This window comes from Dasypus novemcinctus, chromosome 4, assembly GCF_030445035.2.
Source record: "Dasypus novemcinctus isolate mDasNov1 chromosome 4, mDasNov1.1.hap2, whole genome shotgun sequence".
Taxonomy (NCBI): domain Eukaryota; kingdom Metazoa; phylum Chordata; class Mammalia; order Cingulata; family Dasypodidae; genus Dasypus; species Dasypus novemcinctus.
Genome location: NC_080676.1, coordinates 27145880 through 27162603, shown reverse-complemented (window position 1 = coordinate 27162603; position 16724 = coordinate 27145880). Strand labels below are relative to the sequence as shown.

Below are 16724 nucleotides of genomic sequence, written 5' to 3'. Positions count from 1 at the left end.
ATTCTCTTTTCTTTAAATGTCTTTCTTCAAAAGATAAGCACACAGCTTAGTCTGCACCATTCAAGAGGTCTAGGTTGAAATAAGTGCATACAGGGTCTCCACAGAGTTACTTCTTTGACAATTTGTAGAATATAACATAGCTTCAAAGCAGATCATGATTTGATTCTCAGCGTGTTTACTGAGTTACTCATTGTGAAGCAGAAGTTAACAACAAACTGAGAAACCAGGTTTTGCACTGATTGTCTTTACATCATTTTAGAAAAGTTTGTGTAGATTTCTTTACACATTTAAATTTATTTGAATTTAAATATATTAATAATTTAGGAAAAATTGGAGAAACGCATTGTATCCAAGCAAGTGCTGATATTACAAAACTATGAAAAAATGCATATCCTGATAACAACGATATGCCAAAACAATCTCTGTAGAGTTTTCACTACTTTTTTTGCCATCTATCTTATGCCATGAGTACATGCAATTTGAAGATGTAAACAACACATCAGAGGCAATGAGGTCTAGCGCAGTGGTTCCCAAAGTGTGGGCTGAGTGCTGCTGGCAAGCAAGATAATTTTAGGGGATATACCAATTAACATTTTTTATTTTAATAGCTATCCTTTTATTTTTAAGTGCATTAAAGAAAAACATAATTAGCAAATCAAACTCATTATAGTTATTCCTTTTACATGAATTTTGGTTTAAAAAAAGTACATTTGAAGAAGAATATTAATATTAAATATAGAGTAGGTACTATTGACAAAAGTCATGGTGGAGGCTTGGGAAGCTCTGGTGAGGTGGACAGGACTGGTGACAGTGGTTCTTGTTCTAACCCTGTTACTAACTAGCTGTATGACCTTAGCCAAGTCACAGTCTCTGGGGTATCTATTCCTTATGAGTAGTGAACTGGTTGGGGTGACCTGCAAGTTCCACCCCAGTGCCACCATTCTATGATGTGCTATCTTGTCAAATGACTCAAGAGGAAGGCCAATCTCTGTAAAAAAGTAAGCATGCTAAGCCTTAATACAAGATGTGCTCATTTAAACTAGTCAGGGGAATCAGTGGATCTTATGTGAACATGTTTAGAAGTTAAAACACTCAACTGGTAGATTAGACAAAATCCTTGGAAGACTGGAGGAAAACTTGATTTTGTTTAGTAACTTCATTATTATTTTCTGCACATGGAAGGGATTCCAAGGGCCACTGGATTCTCTCACCAATAAGGTAGCTGAATTGCAGAGAGTTTAACGTACCACGTAACGCATGTGTTACTATCATTCTAACCTGGGAGTAGGAAGTCTGGGTGTCCAGGATGCAGTTAGATGAAGGGTTTAAGTAAAGTCAGTCTTGGAGGAAAAATTCACTTCTATGAGATGGAGAAAAGATAAACTGACACTAGCTTAAGGTAGAGCTATGTTTTAAGGAACAGGAAAAGCTTGAAGCTTTAAGACAACTTAAGACAGTCAATTTGGTGTCTGGCTTTACTTTTTCACTCTGAAAACAGAAAATGTGTTAACCAGGAGCATAGTTTTGGGGGTAATAAAATTTGAATCCTAAATTAGCTCTATGTGTCTTTACTAAACTCTTGAATTATCTCTCTTCCCAATGGCTTGACTATACAAGTTCAAATCAAAAGCTAACTCTCAGTTCCAAAAAGCATTCAATGTAGAAAATCTCTACCAAGCGATATTTTCATGACCACACTCTCTGTTTTCTAAAATAATCTCTGTAGTTTGAGAAGTACACCTTTTCCTTGACTTGGAGTTACTGTCCCTTCTATTCTAAGGTCGCCAGCCTCTTACAGAAGGGTGTCTTCCTGGAGGTTATCCATCATTACTTACAACCTATGCTAATGAAGAACGAGAACAAACCAATTAGATCACAAGATAAAAAAGAAACTTTTGATGATGATGACACATTCTGTGAATATTTGCACTAAGCATTTTGGAAATTATCCAGTAAAGACTAAAGTACTTTTACTCCCTCCCTCCCCCAATTTAGAATACTCATTATATCTATTTAACCTATTCAGCTCAACAAACCAATGAACAAATATTAACAACACTAATAGAATCTCTTATTTGTGGAAATGTATCTGCTTGAAACAGTGAAAAAAAAATTGAAAAGATCCTGTGGGTGAAAATTTTCAGCTGTGATTTCTAAAAAGGGCATATTCATAGAACATATCTGAACATATACAATCTGGAAGTACAGAAAGTAGGCTACCAACAACTTCATTCTTTGAGGCAATTTCAAAGACCACTGTGAAAATGTGGCTTCACAGTTTTCTAGGTTTTTACATTCTTTTGTTAAAAATATCTAAAAACATGCATTTCCACCTCCATCTGTGAGAATAGTTTGCGCTCTGTCATTCACCGTAACAGGGAGTCTGTGGCACGCTGTGTAGACCTGTTCCTGGCCGTCCGACTGTGGTGCAGTCACTTCTGACTCAGCCTCCTCCGAAGGATGGCTGCCAGTCTTTGTCTGGTCTCATTCACTGAAGATGCCCGGCCTCTGGGGGGATGTGGTTGAGGGAAGAGGGGCAAACCAGAGTTGCCCATCCTCTTGGACTTATCCAAGCTTAGGGAAGCTGTGGGTTTTGGCACTGCTTGCAGACAGGGGATTTTGATGCCTTTTTCAGAATTGGGTCTTGCAAGGCTTTTCTCTCCATGATTACTGAGCACTGCAGCAGAGGTTAGGCTGCCCTGGCTGAGGGAACACGGCGACAATGGTAAACTTCCACTGAGCTTCCTAAGCTCCAGGAGCTGTTCTCTGGCTTGACTCAAAGCCTCTGTCAGTTCAAAGCGTTCTTCACACTCTCTACGCACCGTTTCCTGAAGAAAAGTGTTCTGAAAATAGAATTAAAAAAACACCGTTTCATTTTAAATAGGGCACGGAAATGGGTAGCTATTGGCAGCATAAACTGAGGGCTGAACTGGAAATCTGAGGTCTATATTGGACTGTCCCTACAGATACTCTACCACATGGGAACAGACAAGTCAAAAACGCAGATGATTTGTAAAGCCAGAAAGCATTTGATTCAGCCCTTGCAGTACGCAGAAGAGAAACTAAGAAGCAGAGAAGTGACCTGTCCAGAGTCACCAAGATGTTGGTGGTACTGGGGCCTGGGGAGAACCAGGTTCTTCTGATGCCTACTAAAGTTGGGTTTTAACTTCTCTGTGTCTCGTGCTTCAGGTAGTGTGCCCTTCACACGTGGGGTCTGATAGTCATCACCTGTAGAGCCATTAAGTATGTTATTCTGAAAGCGCACTGCAATACATAAACAGGTAAAATTTCTGGAATTGTAACACTGAACGAATAACAAAACAAAGCATGCATTTGAACCACAAAAGTAGTTACTTTATCTGAAGCTTTCTTAAAGGAACTTAAATATACTGAACATTTGCTCTTTTGTAAGAAAATAGCCCCAAAATAAAGAACAACATGATCTACTTTTTAACTCCATTTAGTTATCATTATCAAATTACCAGACGTTGTAGTGGATACAATTCCTGCCCTCAATAAGTTGCAGCCTCATAAAAAGCAGAAGTGCTTTTTATGTCCCAAAAGAATCTGAACCCATGGGTGGAACCTAGGAGTTTAATGTAAGGAAGAACTTTGTAATAGAGTTGTCCAAAGGACACCCTGAATTGTTAAATCTCACTTAGCTGGTACAGATCATTAAGGCTCCATTCAAATTCTGAGATTCTACATTTCTAGTTCAGGTGTTACCCATCTTTCACATATGGAATTCACTCAAGATTACTTCAAAGTCCATGGTAAGCAACAGGTCTCAGATCTCCCCAACGTCCTGACTCGCATGTGTGCAGTATTTAAAAAAAGAGGTTGAAAAGTAAACAATCCAAAGTGGTAATCTAATATGTAAACACAATTAAAATGACGTGCTATAGAATTCATCAATTAAAAATGAATTTTCATCAGATTACCTTGTTTGTAAAAAGAGCCAAGACATTCTTGAGTGTGCCTTTCAGTGGAAAGCATCCTTCCCAAGGGTATACTGACTAATCTGCTTTTGGTAGAATGAAATAACGAAGTAGCATCTTGCTGTATTTGAGTTTCTTGTGATTGTTGTCAGAATTCCATTCAATTCCAAATATGGTAATCAAAATTGAGAGCATGACACTATTCTAGGTTAGCCAGTTGTATAGTAATTTTCTATAAGATCAGCTACACGCTGGAGTTAAATGAGGTTCGTTCTTTACATATATTATATACACATATACATTACCCATCTAGTCACAGATTTTAAAAATCAGGTATTATTTGCTTCCAGTGAAGTTTTTTTTTTTTCAGAATGGGAGACCAAGGACAGTGCTTGTGGCTCTATCACCTGGTTTTTGTTAACTCTACCTGAAATACTTGTGGAATAGGCAAGGGAGAGTAAGTTAGAGAAGATTAATAAGGTGCTACTTTAGGTGTCATCTCATTTACTGCTCCTAATAATGGAAGACTCTGAAACTCAGGGAAGTTAATTAACTTGCTGAAAGTAACGCAGCTCTAAAGTGGTAGAGCCCTGCCTGCCTCCAGAGCTCTACTCCAGGCTGCCTATGCCTAAATTAGTAGTCTAGTTAATTTCATCAAGTGACAGTTTAAAGTTCTTTTATGAATCCCAAAAAGAAAAAGACTGTTTTTTTTTTTTTTTTTTTTTTTATAATTTGAATGATATTTCTTTTTTGCTGCAAAGGATATTGATTTTTTTTTTTTTAAAGATTTATTTATTTTTTATTTATTTATTTAATTCCCCTCCCCTCCCCCGGTTGTCTGTTTTCTGTGTCTTTTTTTTTGCTGCGTCTTGTTTCTTTGTCCGCTTCTGTTGTCGTCAGCGGCACGGGAAGTGTGGGCGGCGCCATTCCTCGGCAGGCTGCTCCCTCCTTCGCGCTGGGCGGCTCTCCTTATGGGTGCACTCCTCGCGCGTGGGGCTCCCCTACGCGGGGGACACCCCTGTGTAGCACGGCACTCCTTGCGCGCATCAGCACTGCGCATGGGCCAGCTCCACACGGGTCAAGGAGGCCCGGGGCTTGAACCGTGGACCTCCCATGTGGTAGACGGACGCCCTAATCACTGGGCCAAAGTCCGTTTCCCAAAAGACTGTTCTTGAACTAATCCATTCCTGTAGGTGTGGGGCCTTTGGATTGGACGTCAGTGAGGTGTGAGCCAGTTTGGGTCTCCGCCCTCTTGCTGGGTCTGATTAACCTAGAGACACAGGGAAATGGACATGGCACAACTGATAGAGCCACTGTCTACTACATGGGAGGTCCGGGTTTGAACCCAGGGCCTCCTGGCCCATGTGGTGAGCTGGCCCACATGGAGTGCTGCTGCACACAAGGAGTGCTGTGCCACACAGGGGTGTCCCCCATGTAGGGGTGCCCCATGTGCAAGGAGTGCACCCCACAAGGAGAGCTGCCCCATATGAAAAGTGCAGCCTGCCCAGGAATGGTGCCACACACATGGAGAGCTGACACAGCAAGATGATGCAACAAAAAAGACACACAGATTCCCTGTGCCACCTGACGAAAATGCCAAGTGGACACAGAAGAACACTCAGCAAATGAACAGAGAGAGCAGACATCTGGGGGGGAGGGGGTGGGGGGGAGGAGGAGGAGAGAAATCTTTTTAAAAAATTCTATTGATCTAAACTTTCTTTTAAAAGTAAAAAGAATTAATGCAACACTAGTTGGGCAAGGTGGCAAAATTTGAAGTGATTTTATTCAAGTGGCTTTCAATAAATTAGTATAAAATGCCCTTGATCAAGAAAACCATGAGGGAAGCAAATGTGGGTCAAATGACTGGGCTCCCATCTCCCATATGGGAGGTCCAGGATTCGATACCCGGGGCCTCGTGGTGAAGGCAAGCTGGCCCACGTGGAGTGCTGCCCACGAAGAGTGCTGATCCGAGTGGAGAGCTGGCACAGCAAGATGATGCAACAAAAAGAGACACAGAGGAGAGACAATAAGAGATATAGCAGACCAGGGAGCTGAGGTGGTGCAAGAGAATGGGCGCCTCTCTCCCATTCTTAGAAGGTCCTGGAATCAGTTCCTGGAGCTGCCTAATGAGAATACAAGCAGACACAGAAGAACACACAGCAAATGGACACAGAAAGCAGACAACTGGGGTGGTGGGTGTGTGTATATATATGTGTGTGTAATAAATAAATCTTTAAAAAAAAACTATGAGAAAGAGTTAATTTTAATATGTGAAAGAAAAAAAATGGATAGCAATTAACAATGAGGTCAATAAATCAGTGACATAAATTATAGGTGCACCAAAATAGAAGGATGAAGTGATGGGCAGTGTGATGACAAGAACTCTCATTAAAAGAAAAATAAAATCAATTTACTAAAATTAAATGCAAGTCTTAAAGGAAAGGAGTATTCCTCTACAGAAAATGCTCATAAAGCAAGTCACTTAAAAAGTATTTTGGGCAAGTGACAATCCACTAAAGGAGAAAATGAAAAGGCAAAGTTAACCAAAGTTAACCTATAACCAGTTCAGTGGGAGCAAAGTGCCAGGAGGGCTGCTGAGCATTCTTGGTCTAGGGTCTACTGCTCTGAAACTTATCCTTCCTTCACGGCTGTTTGCTTTCAGGACAAGGGTTCTCTCTCTCTCTTTTTTTTTTTCCCCATGTTTTCTTTTCTTTTCTTTTTTGTTTCTTTTAAATGTTACATTCAAAAAATATGAGGTCCCCATATACTCCCCACCTCCCCCACCCCACTCCTCCCTCATCAACAACCTCTTCCATCATCGTGGCACATTCACTGCACCTGGTGAATACATTTTGGAGCGCTGCTGCACCACACAGACAGTGGTCTACATTGTAGTCTACACTCTCCCCCAGTCCACCCAGTGGGCCATGGCAGGACACACAATGTCCAGGATCTGTCTTCTATTATTACCCAAAAAGATGATTCATGAACTGAAAACAGGATCCAAAGTTGGGACTTCTATTCTTGTCTCCACCACAAACATTATGAAATCTTAGGTGAATCTCATAGTATCTGCATCTCCTCTGCCACCACCACTTCCTTCTCTAAAATTGAGACGGCAGCTCGGCTTTGTCCAACAGGCAGTTCAGGATGTTATAATCCATTCAATTGTGGTGTTAAAAAAGTAAGGAAATGGAACACATATAAGTTTAAAGGATTGCCATTTCAGGGGTGGAGTGTATGTGACAGGGCATAACAAGAGGACATGAGGACAAGGCCGGAGTCAGTAGACACATTAGTGGAAAATTCCATCATACATGGAAAAGAATCATCCACTTGCAGTTAAATTGTTTTCAGCAATTTAGACAGAACGCTTGTCTTTCTGGGCAAGAGGAAGGCTGGGTTGCTGCAGAACTTTAATATGTGTTTCACTGAACAATATGGGAAATTTTGTAAAATGTAGTACGCTCAGTAAGATTGCAAGACCTGGGCAAACAAGAATAATCAGTGAAGGCATAACATTGTAAATATTTTAGATAAAATTATCTTTGGTCATACCCCAGCAGGATAAAAATAATATTATGGGGATGCAACTAAATTGCCAGTCAAAATGAAAAGGGAGGCATGAACCAGGTGAAGAGGGGGCAGGACGGTTTTCCAGGCAGAGTAGGCACTGAGTGCAAACACTGGCAGGGAGCCAGCGAGAGGCGTATCTAGAGACCCCACAAGCCGCATTGTGACAAGGGCAGTGTGCGAGGGAGGAGAGGAGGGCCGAGGTGGGGAGGAATGAGCAGGGCCAGATCAAGGACTTGAGCAACATGCGAATACCAGAGTTTTGACTTAATTCTAAGGGTCCTTAAAAGGTTTATTTCAAGCAGGGGGCTGGCATGGGCAAATATAAAGGAAGATCCCTTTGCCAGCTCTGTGGGAAATACTCTGGAGTGGGGCAAGATGAGAGGCAGGGAGGACAGAAGCAGCTTGGGGTTTTCATGGAGAGGTTTCCTATCCTGAGCGGCCCTTGGTTAGGGTAGTCCAAGAGAGGGAGAGCTAACGTTCCCGGGTCCTTGAGCTCCGCTGTTGGATAGAAAGCAGGATATATATAGATACTGTACAAATTTTCAGATAAAGGACACGTTGAACGGGCTTAAAATATGGCTTAATTGCACGCCCACTGGGTAGGTAAATGTCAAAATGAAAATATAAATTAGCTCACCATCTGTTTGAAATTGAAATTTCTAATATTAAAAAAATGGCCAATTTCCTCCACTCTTTGCAATGTAAGAGTGGTTTATTTTTATGTTTGTTTTCATTTTTATCCTTAGAGACAGCTGGGTTAATTTCAATTCCAAAAACAGTGGAAGAAGTGAGAGAAGGCTTTGCTGGGTAACTTGATCATTCTGAAGGTGAGAATCTCATTTGTGAGAAACAGCTGTATTTGGTATAATTTGGGGGGAACATGCCAGGAAAGCAAGTCCGCAGTGAAGAATACGCACAGATGGGGGCTTTGTTCATGCTTTATACCCAGTGGGGTCTGGACCAGCCAGGGAATGATCAGATTACAGTTTCCACCAACCCTAACTAGATAGATCCCAGGGTGAATGGGTGGCCAGCCAACTGAGTGGGGAGCTGAGGTGACAGGAAACTCTGGAAAAGGTATGGAAACCAGAAGATGAGTAGGAGTTAGCGAGAAATGTGCCTAACTCCCATTCAAAGGCTTCTTCTGTTCCACTAATCCACAGCAGTAAAACAGTGGAAATGACATTTTGGTGAGGCAGGAATAATAATCGGAATAAATTTCCAGGGAAGAAGGAAGATGGATGTCATGCACGTTGCCTTTTAAAATTATGTTTCCATTCTTGCAAACATAATGGATACTGTGAGACCAACTTTGGCAGGCATCTCAAAACGAAAGTAATAGAAACAGAGGGCAATAATCTCTTCGACTGCTACGCTTCATGAGCAGATTTTCAGGATGAGGACGAAATAGTGTTCAGGATTTACCTTCCTATTTCAATAATCCAATTTTAATATTTATTTAGTACTACTAAGTGAAACAAAAACAATTTCTTCTCCTTCTGTCAATTTTCTGACATCTATATTCTGTGTCAGGTCTGATTGTATCTCCCATGTGTTAAAAGTCCAAGTCTTGCCTGAATCTCACATTCCTCAGTTGGAGACCCCCAACCTGAGCCCCGCTCTGCCTCAAACCCCAAGGCAAAGGTTCTTGGGGCTCTGTTCATCTTCCTCAGTTCACCCATCCTCCTAGGAGTCCATGGCCTCCAAAAGCTTCCCTGCCCCTTGCCCTGCTCCCCAAGGGGCAGATTTTAGAGAACTTGACCTTTCTCTCCCCTTACTCTTCTGTAGAGACTCAGATGTTCTAACTTTATTTATGTTCCAGAGTTGAAAAACCCCTAGTTTGGTAATTGACTAATTGATACTTTGGTGTCTCCAATCTCATAGATTGAGTAAGCAGAGAGGCAAGTGCATTTTTTCCCTTTCAATTAAATATATAAACACAGGTAATGCATATCTTAAAACTATGCAAATCCATTATGGGAAATATGCTATTTGCATTTGCAAATGTCATGTGCTTTTAACATTTAATCTTAGAATTTATGTAAATTCATCCTTGGCAAATTTATCAGTAAACTTTCCTAAGTAAATGGGTCTTCTATTATTCCTTCCTTCCACCCTCCCTTCCTTCAATTCTCTTCCTTTTTATAAATTTATTTCTGAAAAACATTGAATAGCCCCCAAAAGTTTAAAATCATTATGAGCCCAATGGTTTGCAAAGGTAATAAGAAGTAAAACCCCTGCCAATCTCTTTCTATTCCCCAATGATAACCACTGTTAATAGTTGGGTGGAAAAGCCTTTTTGACGTTTTCCTATCATTTCTTTCTTTCTGTAATCCTATAGATATGCACTTGTACTCACTTTTGTTTCTAAAATAAAAACAGATCCAGGTTGTATGTGAAGTTTTTGCTGCTTTTCACTCTTTTTAATATTTGTATACATAGGACTCCACTGTATGGATATTGCATTAAAAAGCATTCCCATATGGTGGCCATTAAAGTTGTATCCATTTTTTTTTTTTTTTGCTAATGAACATTGCTCCATCTATAATTACGTACCTATTTTTAGTTCAAAGGGAGAATGCTAAGTTGAAATTACAAAAAATTTAAATTTTAATAGATGCTGCTAAGTTGTTCTCTAAAAAGTTATACCAATTTGCATCCTCACCAGTAGCCAAAGAAAGAGCTTTTATCATCAACTTTTTATATTTTTGACACATTCTGGATAAAAAATGATATATTACTATTGTAATTTGTAATTTGTTATTTTCCTGAGATAAAGTTGAGTAGCTTTTCATATGTTTATTGGCCATTAACTTTTCTTCTGTAAACAACCGACCATTTTTATCTAAGTGGTTTGTTGAATTAATTTATATCAATTTTAATATGCCAGTGATATTAGTCAGCCCTTAGTTATGTGTGTGGTAATTTTCCTTTTGTTGGTCATTTAATTTTATTTATGGTGGATTTTTCCATGAAGGCATTTCTCATTGTTATATACTAAATCTGTAAATCTTTATAGCGTCAGGATTTTGAGCCTTTGTTAGGAAGGCTTCTCTATCATGAAGTTATAAAAATATTATCCTATGATTTTTTTCTAATGCTTTTATAATTTTGTTTAAAATGACATTTTTAATATACAGTGTGAGGTAGGATCTAAACTTTAATAATATTTGCTCATCTTTCCATTGCTGATTTAAAAATTTTACCTTTATTATATATTAAATTCCCTTTCGGACTGTATTCTATATCTGTGTTATAATTTTTTTCTATTTATCTGCCTTTTCTTACCTGAGTGTAATGTGTTTTAAAAACTTTGTACTAGAAGCATATACAAGCTAAAATTTACCTTTAAAATGACATTCAGTGGTGTTTATTACATTCACAATATTCTACTACCAACATCACACAAAAAATTCCATCCTCCAAACATAAATTCTGTACCAATTAAGTATTAACTCCCCTGACCCTGCCCCTGACACCTGGAAATCTGTATTCTAGTTTCTGACTTTATGAATTTATTTGTTCTAATTATTTTATATCAGTGAGTTCATACAATATTCTTTTGTGTCTGGCTTATTTCACTCATGTAACTTGAAACTGTCAAGCTCATCCATATTGTTGCATGTTTCAGACTTTGTTCTTTTTCATGGCTGAATAATATTCCATTACATGTACACACCATGTTTTGTTCATCCATTCCTCAACTGATGGACACATGACTTGCTTACATCTTTTGGCAATTGTCAATAATGCTGCTATGAAAACAGGCACCAAAATAGCTAATCAAGTCCCTGCTTTCAAAGCTTTTGGATATATACCTAGAAGTTGTATTACCAAGTCAATACTATACTATACTTAACTTTTTGAGGAACCACCAAAATGTTTTCCACAGTGGCTGCATAATTTTGCCCTCAATGAATGAGTGTTCTTATTTCTCAACATCCTCTTTTAACACTTATTTTCTGTTTTTTGAATAGTAGCCTTTCTAGTGGATATGAAATGGTATCTCTTGGTTTTGACTTCATTTCCCTAATTTGCTAATGATGCTGAGCATCTTTTCATGTGCTTTTTGGCCATTTGTATATCTTCTTTGGAGACAAGTCTATTCAAGACTTTGCTCATTTTAATTGGGTTGTTTGTCTTTTTGTTGCTGAGGTGCACGATTTCTTCATAAATTCCAAATATTAAACCCTTATTGGATATATGGTTTCCAAATATTTTCTCCCATTCCAAAAGTTGTCTTTTTACCATGATGAAGTCCTTCAATACAAAAAAGTTAATTTTGAAGTCCCATTTATCTATTTTTGTTGTTGTTGCTCATGCTTCTGTAGTGAAGTCTAAGAAACCTTTGCCTAACATAAGGTCCTAGAGATGCTTCCCTATATTTTCATCTAACAGTTTTATAGTCTTGGTTCTTACATTTAGGTCTTTGATCCACTTTCAGTTAATTTTTGTATATGGTATGAAACAGGGGTCACTGTTCATTCTTTTCAAGATGGATATCCAGTTTTCCCAGCAACATTTGTTGAGAGACTATAATTTGACTATTGAGTGAACTTGATACCCTTGTCAAAAATCAGTTGGCCATAGATGTGAGGGTCTATTTATGATCTCTCAATTCAATTCTGTTGGTCTCTGTTTTGTCCTTTTATCAGTTCCGTGCTGTTTTGACCACTGTTGCTTTGTAAAAAGTTTTAGAATCAGGAAGTGTGAGTCTTCCAACTTCATTCTTCTTTTTAAAGATGTTTTTGGCTGTTTGGTGCCTCTAACCCTTTCGTATAATTTTTTTTTCCCACAGATATTCTTTATCAGGTTTAGGAAATTCCATATCCTTGTTAAAAATTCTGATTATGAACGGTTCTTGAATTATGTCAACTGCTTTTTTTTTTTAATGCCCCTAGAGTGAGATGCTTACATAGTTTTTGCACTTTATTCTGTAAATATGAGTTACATTGATTGACTTTTAAATAATTAAACCCATTTTGCAATCATGCACTATGCCCCTCTTGGCCATTGAATATATTCTTTTTTTTTTTTTTTTTACAAATTGCTTGCTATTTACTTACTAGTTTGTTAAGGACTTTTGTATGTTTATTCTTTTTTTTCTTTTCATTTCATATAAATTTGATGATTGGCCTTTTCCATTTCTGCAAAGAAATTTTGATTGGGTTTGTGCCGAATCTGTAAATAGCTTTGGGTAGAACTGATGTGTTGATAATACTTAGTTTTCCAATCCATTAGCATGGAATGTCCTTATTTAGGTCTTCTTTGATTTCTTTTAGTAATGTTTCTTAGTTTTCAGTGTATAAATTCTTTATATCCTTGGATAAATTTATTCCTAGATATTTCTTTTAGTTGCTATTGTAAATAGAATTTCTCTTAGTTTCCCTTTCAGATTGTACATGACTTGTGTATGAAAACACTACTGATTTTTGCATCTTAATCTTGTACCCTGCCACTTTGCTGAACTCATTTATTACCTCTAATAGCTTTGTTGTATATTTTTCAGTATTTTTAATACTAAGGATTATATTGTCTGCAAACAGAGTTTTACTTCTTCCTCTCCAATTCAGATAACTTTTATTTCTTTTTCTTGTGCAATTGCTATGGCTAGAACTTTGAGCACAATATTAAACTGTGTTGACAGTAGGCATCCTTGTCTTGTTCCTGATCTTAAAGAGAGAGTTATTTCTCTTTTAATGTTTTTCACCATTGAATATGATGTTAGCTGTAGGTTTTTCTTCTATTTCCCCTTATCATGTTGAGGAAGTTTCCTTTGATTCCTAATTTTCTAAGTGTTTTTGGTATTTTTTATTTAAATTTATGAAATCAGGTTTATAATTTTATTTTTTAAAATCATGTTTTAGTGTTAGGTTTTGATAGCTTAAGAAAATTAGTTGGTAAATTTCCATATTTTTCTGTGCTTGAAAATAGTTTGCTTAACTTAGGAAGTACCAGTCCCTTGAAAGCTGGAAATAACACGTTGGTAAACCATATTCCCCTGAAGCCTTTTTCAACATTATATCTTCCACAATCTTTTCAATTGCTTCCAGGGATTATTGGATTACTTAGATATTCTACCTTTTCTTGAGTCAATTTTTATTATTTTATTTTTCTCTGGATTTTGAAATGTATTGTCATAATGTATGTGGCATAAAATACTCTCATATTTCTTTTTAATACCTGAATTTCTTATGAAAGTGTCTCTTAACCACAATGGGGTATGTAATAATGATTTGCAAATTGCATAAACCATTAGATTTATAGATTGCATGGATTGTATGCCTTTATCCTCATGTTAATACTCCTACATGGGAAGTAGGCGCTCAACCACTTGAGCTACATCTGCCCCCCACCCCCCAAAGCTTAATTTTCGTAACAACAAAATATTATTGGCCAAATCCATGGACAAAGTAGAACAGATTACTCTGAATATCAACTAACTATCTAAACAAAAGCTTAAATCTAATTTTTCAGTACTGTATACTTCTTGAAGAGCTTTCAAATATAACAATCTCATTTGATTTATACTGGTTTGTCTGAAAGGTATTTATAAGCATTCATGTTCTAAATTATTTTTCTATGATCAAATACTCAGAATTTCTATAGCTTAAAATAACCACTGATAAGCTTCCTACAAATATATAAAATCCCTACTTTCTTATTTTCCCTTGAAATAGCATGCATTTAGTCTTGGCTCCTCTACTACTTAACCAGATGAATTTTGGAAACTTTCTTCATTTTGAAAAATAGGGCCAATGAAACTTACTTACTGGGTTTATTGTGAAGATTGAGAGAATGCATGTAAGGGCCTAGCTTAATGCTTTGCGGATGATATTCATTAATGTATTAATCCAACATAGATATACTGAACACCAAATTAGGCCCAGGTGAATATGTTTCTTTCTCTTTTGCAGGTCACATCCATGAACTTATATCTACCAAAGAGCATATAAAGAGACATTTTTTGATATATTTTCTGTGTTTAAGGAGTTTACAATTTAGTGAAAAGATGGTCAGGTGAACTGACATAAAAGCAGACGTAATGAAAGCAAATTCACATCTATAGTTCTTAGCCACAATTCTGACACTGCAAAAACTCTGAAAACAAATTTTAACTCATTACGTTTGGTTATAAATCCTGACTGGACTGACACAATCCTAATTATGGACTTTATTCCAGTTAGTGTGACCATTCACATACATTTCACAGCAGCAATATTAATGTCACTGAGTGGGGTAGTAGGCACCTATTCTAGATCATGCTTAGCATATGCACTGTAATTAGTTTCTAAAATTCAAAATATAATTTGACTTCCATAATACATCTGAGCCCAGAGTTTTCAGGTATGTGGTTGTGGACCTGAAATATTTTCTTTACTGATAATCCTTGATAGTGTTCTTTCCTGGTTTTCTCCCTACCTCAATAAGATCTTCCTTCTCACTCTGTTTCTGGATTCCCCACTTCTTCCCAGCCTCTATAAGTTGGAGTGCCTCTCTCAACTCTTTTCTCTATTACCTCCTTCTCTGGGTGATCTCAGTCTCAAGGTTTCAGTATCAGCTACAAGTGGATGACTCCAAAATCAGTATCTGCAGCCAGCCTTCGCCCTGAACACACTGCCTATTCAAAATCTTCTTGGGTATCTAATAGACATGTTAGGATAACATATACTAAATCAAATTGCATTTCTAAGTGTTTTCCATCTCAATAATTGTCACTACGATTTGCTGAGATTGCTCTCTTTGGAGTTATCCTTCACTCCTTTTATACTTTTACACTATCCAATCCATCAGCAACTTCTGTTGCCTCTAACTTCAAAATATATCCTGAATCTGGCCATTTCCTCACCTCCTTCATCACTGTGACCATTAACAACTTTCTAGACCTTTTCAATAGTTTTGCTACAGCTCTCCCTACTTTCATTTCCAACCCTACCTCCTTCAATCTATTTTCTTTAAAAATCAAGATCATGTCATTTACTTGTTCAAAATACCAGGTGACTTTCCATCACACTTAGAAAAGAATCCCAGCTCCTTGCCCTAGCCTACAAAGACTCCACATGAACTGGCCCCTCCAACCTTGATTGATATCACTCTCCTTGCTCACTAAGCTCTAGAAATGCTTGGTGACTTCTTGCAATTTCTCGTATGTTCGCAAGATGCTCCTTGCTACAGAGCTTTCACATTTGCTCTTCCCTCTGCCTAGAATGTTCTTTCTCTTACTTCAGGTCTGCTCAAATATTACCTCTTCAGAGTCCTCTCTGGCCACTCCTTCCTCCTGACATAATATATCTATCACAATTTTAGTCAAATCTATATTCAGCTTTATATTATTATAACTATATAAATATTATGCACACCTGAGCCATGCAGTATACTATGCTTACATTTCTTTTCTCGAAGAGCTTCTTTCTACCTCAGAATTAATTATTGCCCCAGAATTTATCTGCTTAGTTTTCTAGTATTGAATACGAATTCTTTCATCAAATTCACTTTCAGAATGTAAATATCCTTTCAACTTGTTCAACACTTCAGATAGTCTATCACTTTCTCTTTGTTCTTGTTCTCAGAAACATACTTCTAAGAACCCTCCATTCCTTCCACTCATGCTAACCCGGTTATTCTCTAAAGCTCAGTGCTGTAATCCTTGCATCTCTTCCTTCCATCAGCCTGGGGGCTCTCTTCATCTCTTTCCTGTGTTGACCACCTATTTCCTGATTCCTCAATCTTCTCCTTACTTTACTCCCTCATTTTGGTGTCATGTATCCTCTAATAGCTTCCTGAGAAGGACGTAAGGGAAGTATCATTTTTGAGAAATCTCACATCTGAAAATATCCTTATTCTGCAATTACACTTGATTTGGCAGGACATGGAATTCTAGGCTGGAAATATTTTTTCCTTCAGAATTTTGAAGTCATTGCTTCTAGTCTCTACTCTTGCCTGCTAAGAATTCTGATCCATTTTTATTCCTGACCTTTGTAAGTGACCTGTTTTTTTTTCCTCTGGAAGCTTTTGAGTACAGGAATACTTCGTTTTATTGTTTCACTTTATTATACTTTGCAGACACTGGGTTTTTTACAAATGAAAGTTTGTGGAAACCCAGGGATAAGCATGTCTAACAGCACCATTTTTCAAACAGTATATGCTCACTTTGTTTCTCTGTATCCATTTTGGTAATTCTCACAATGTGTCCAACTTTTTCATTATTAT

The 16724-nt window shown here is 37.7% G+C and overlaps 1 protein-coding gene across 1 annotated transcript in view; it reads right to left on the bottom strand.

Annotated features, from left to right (window-relative positions):
- Positions 1-264: 264 nt before the first annotated feature.
- LEKR1 (leucine, glutamate and lysine rich 1) overlaps positions 265-16724 on the bottom strand; it is a 275552-nt gene continuing 259092 nt past the window's right edge. Inside the window, exon 15 of the mRNA XM_071214463.1 lies at positions 265-2843. Coding sequence (XP_071070564.1) covers positions 2433-2843 — 411 coding nt within the window. The 3' untranslated portion in view covers positions 265-2432. The remainder of the gene's footprint in view (positions 2844-16724) is intronic.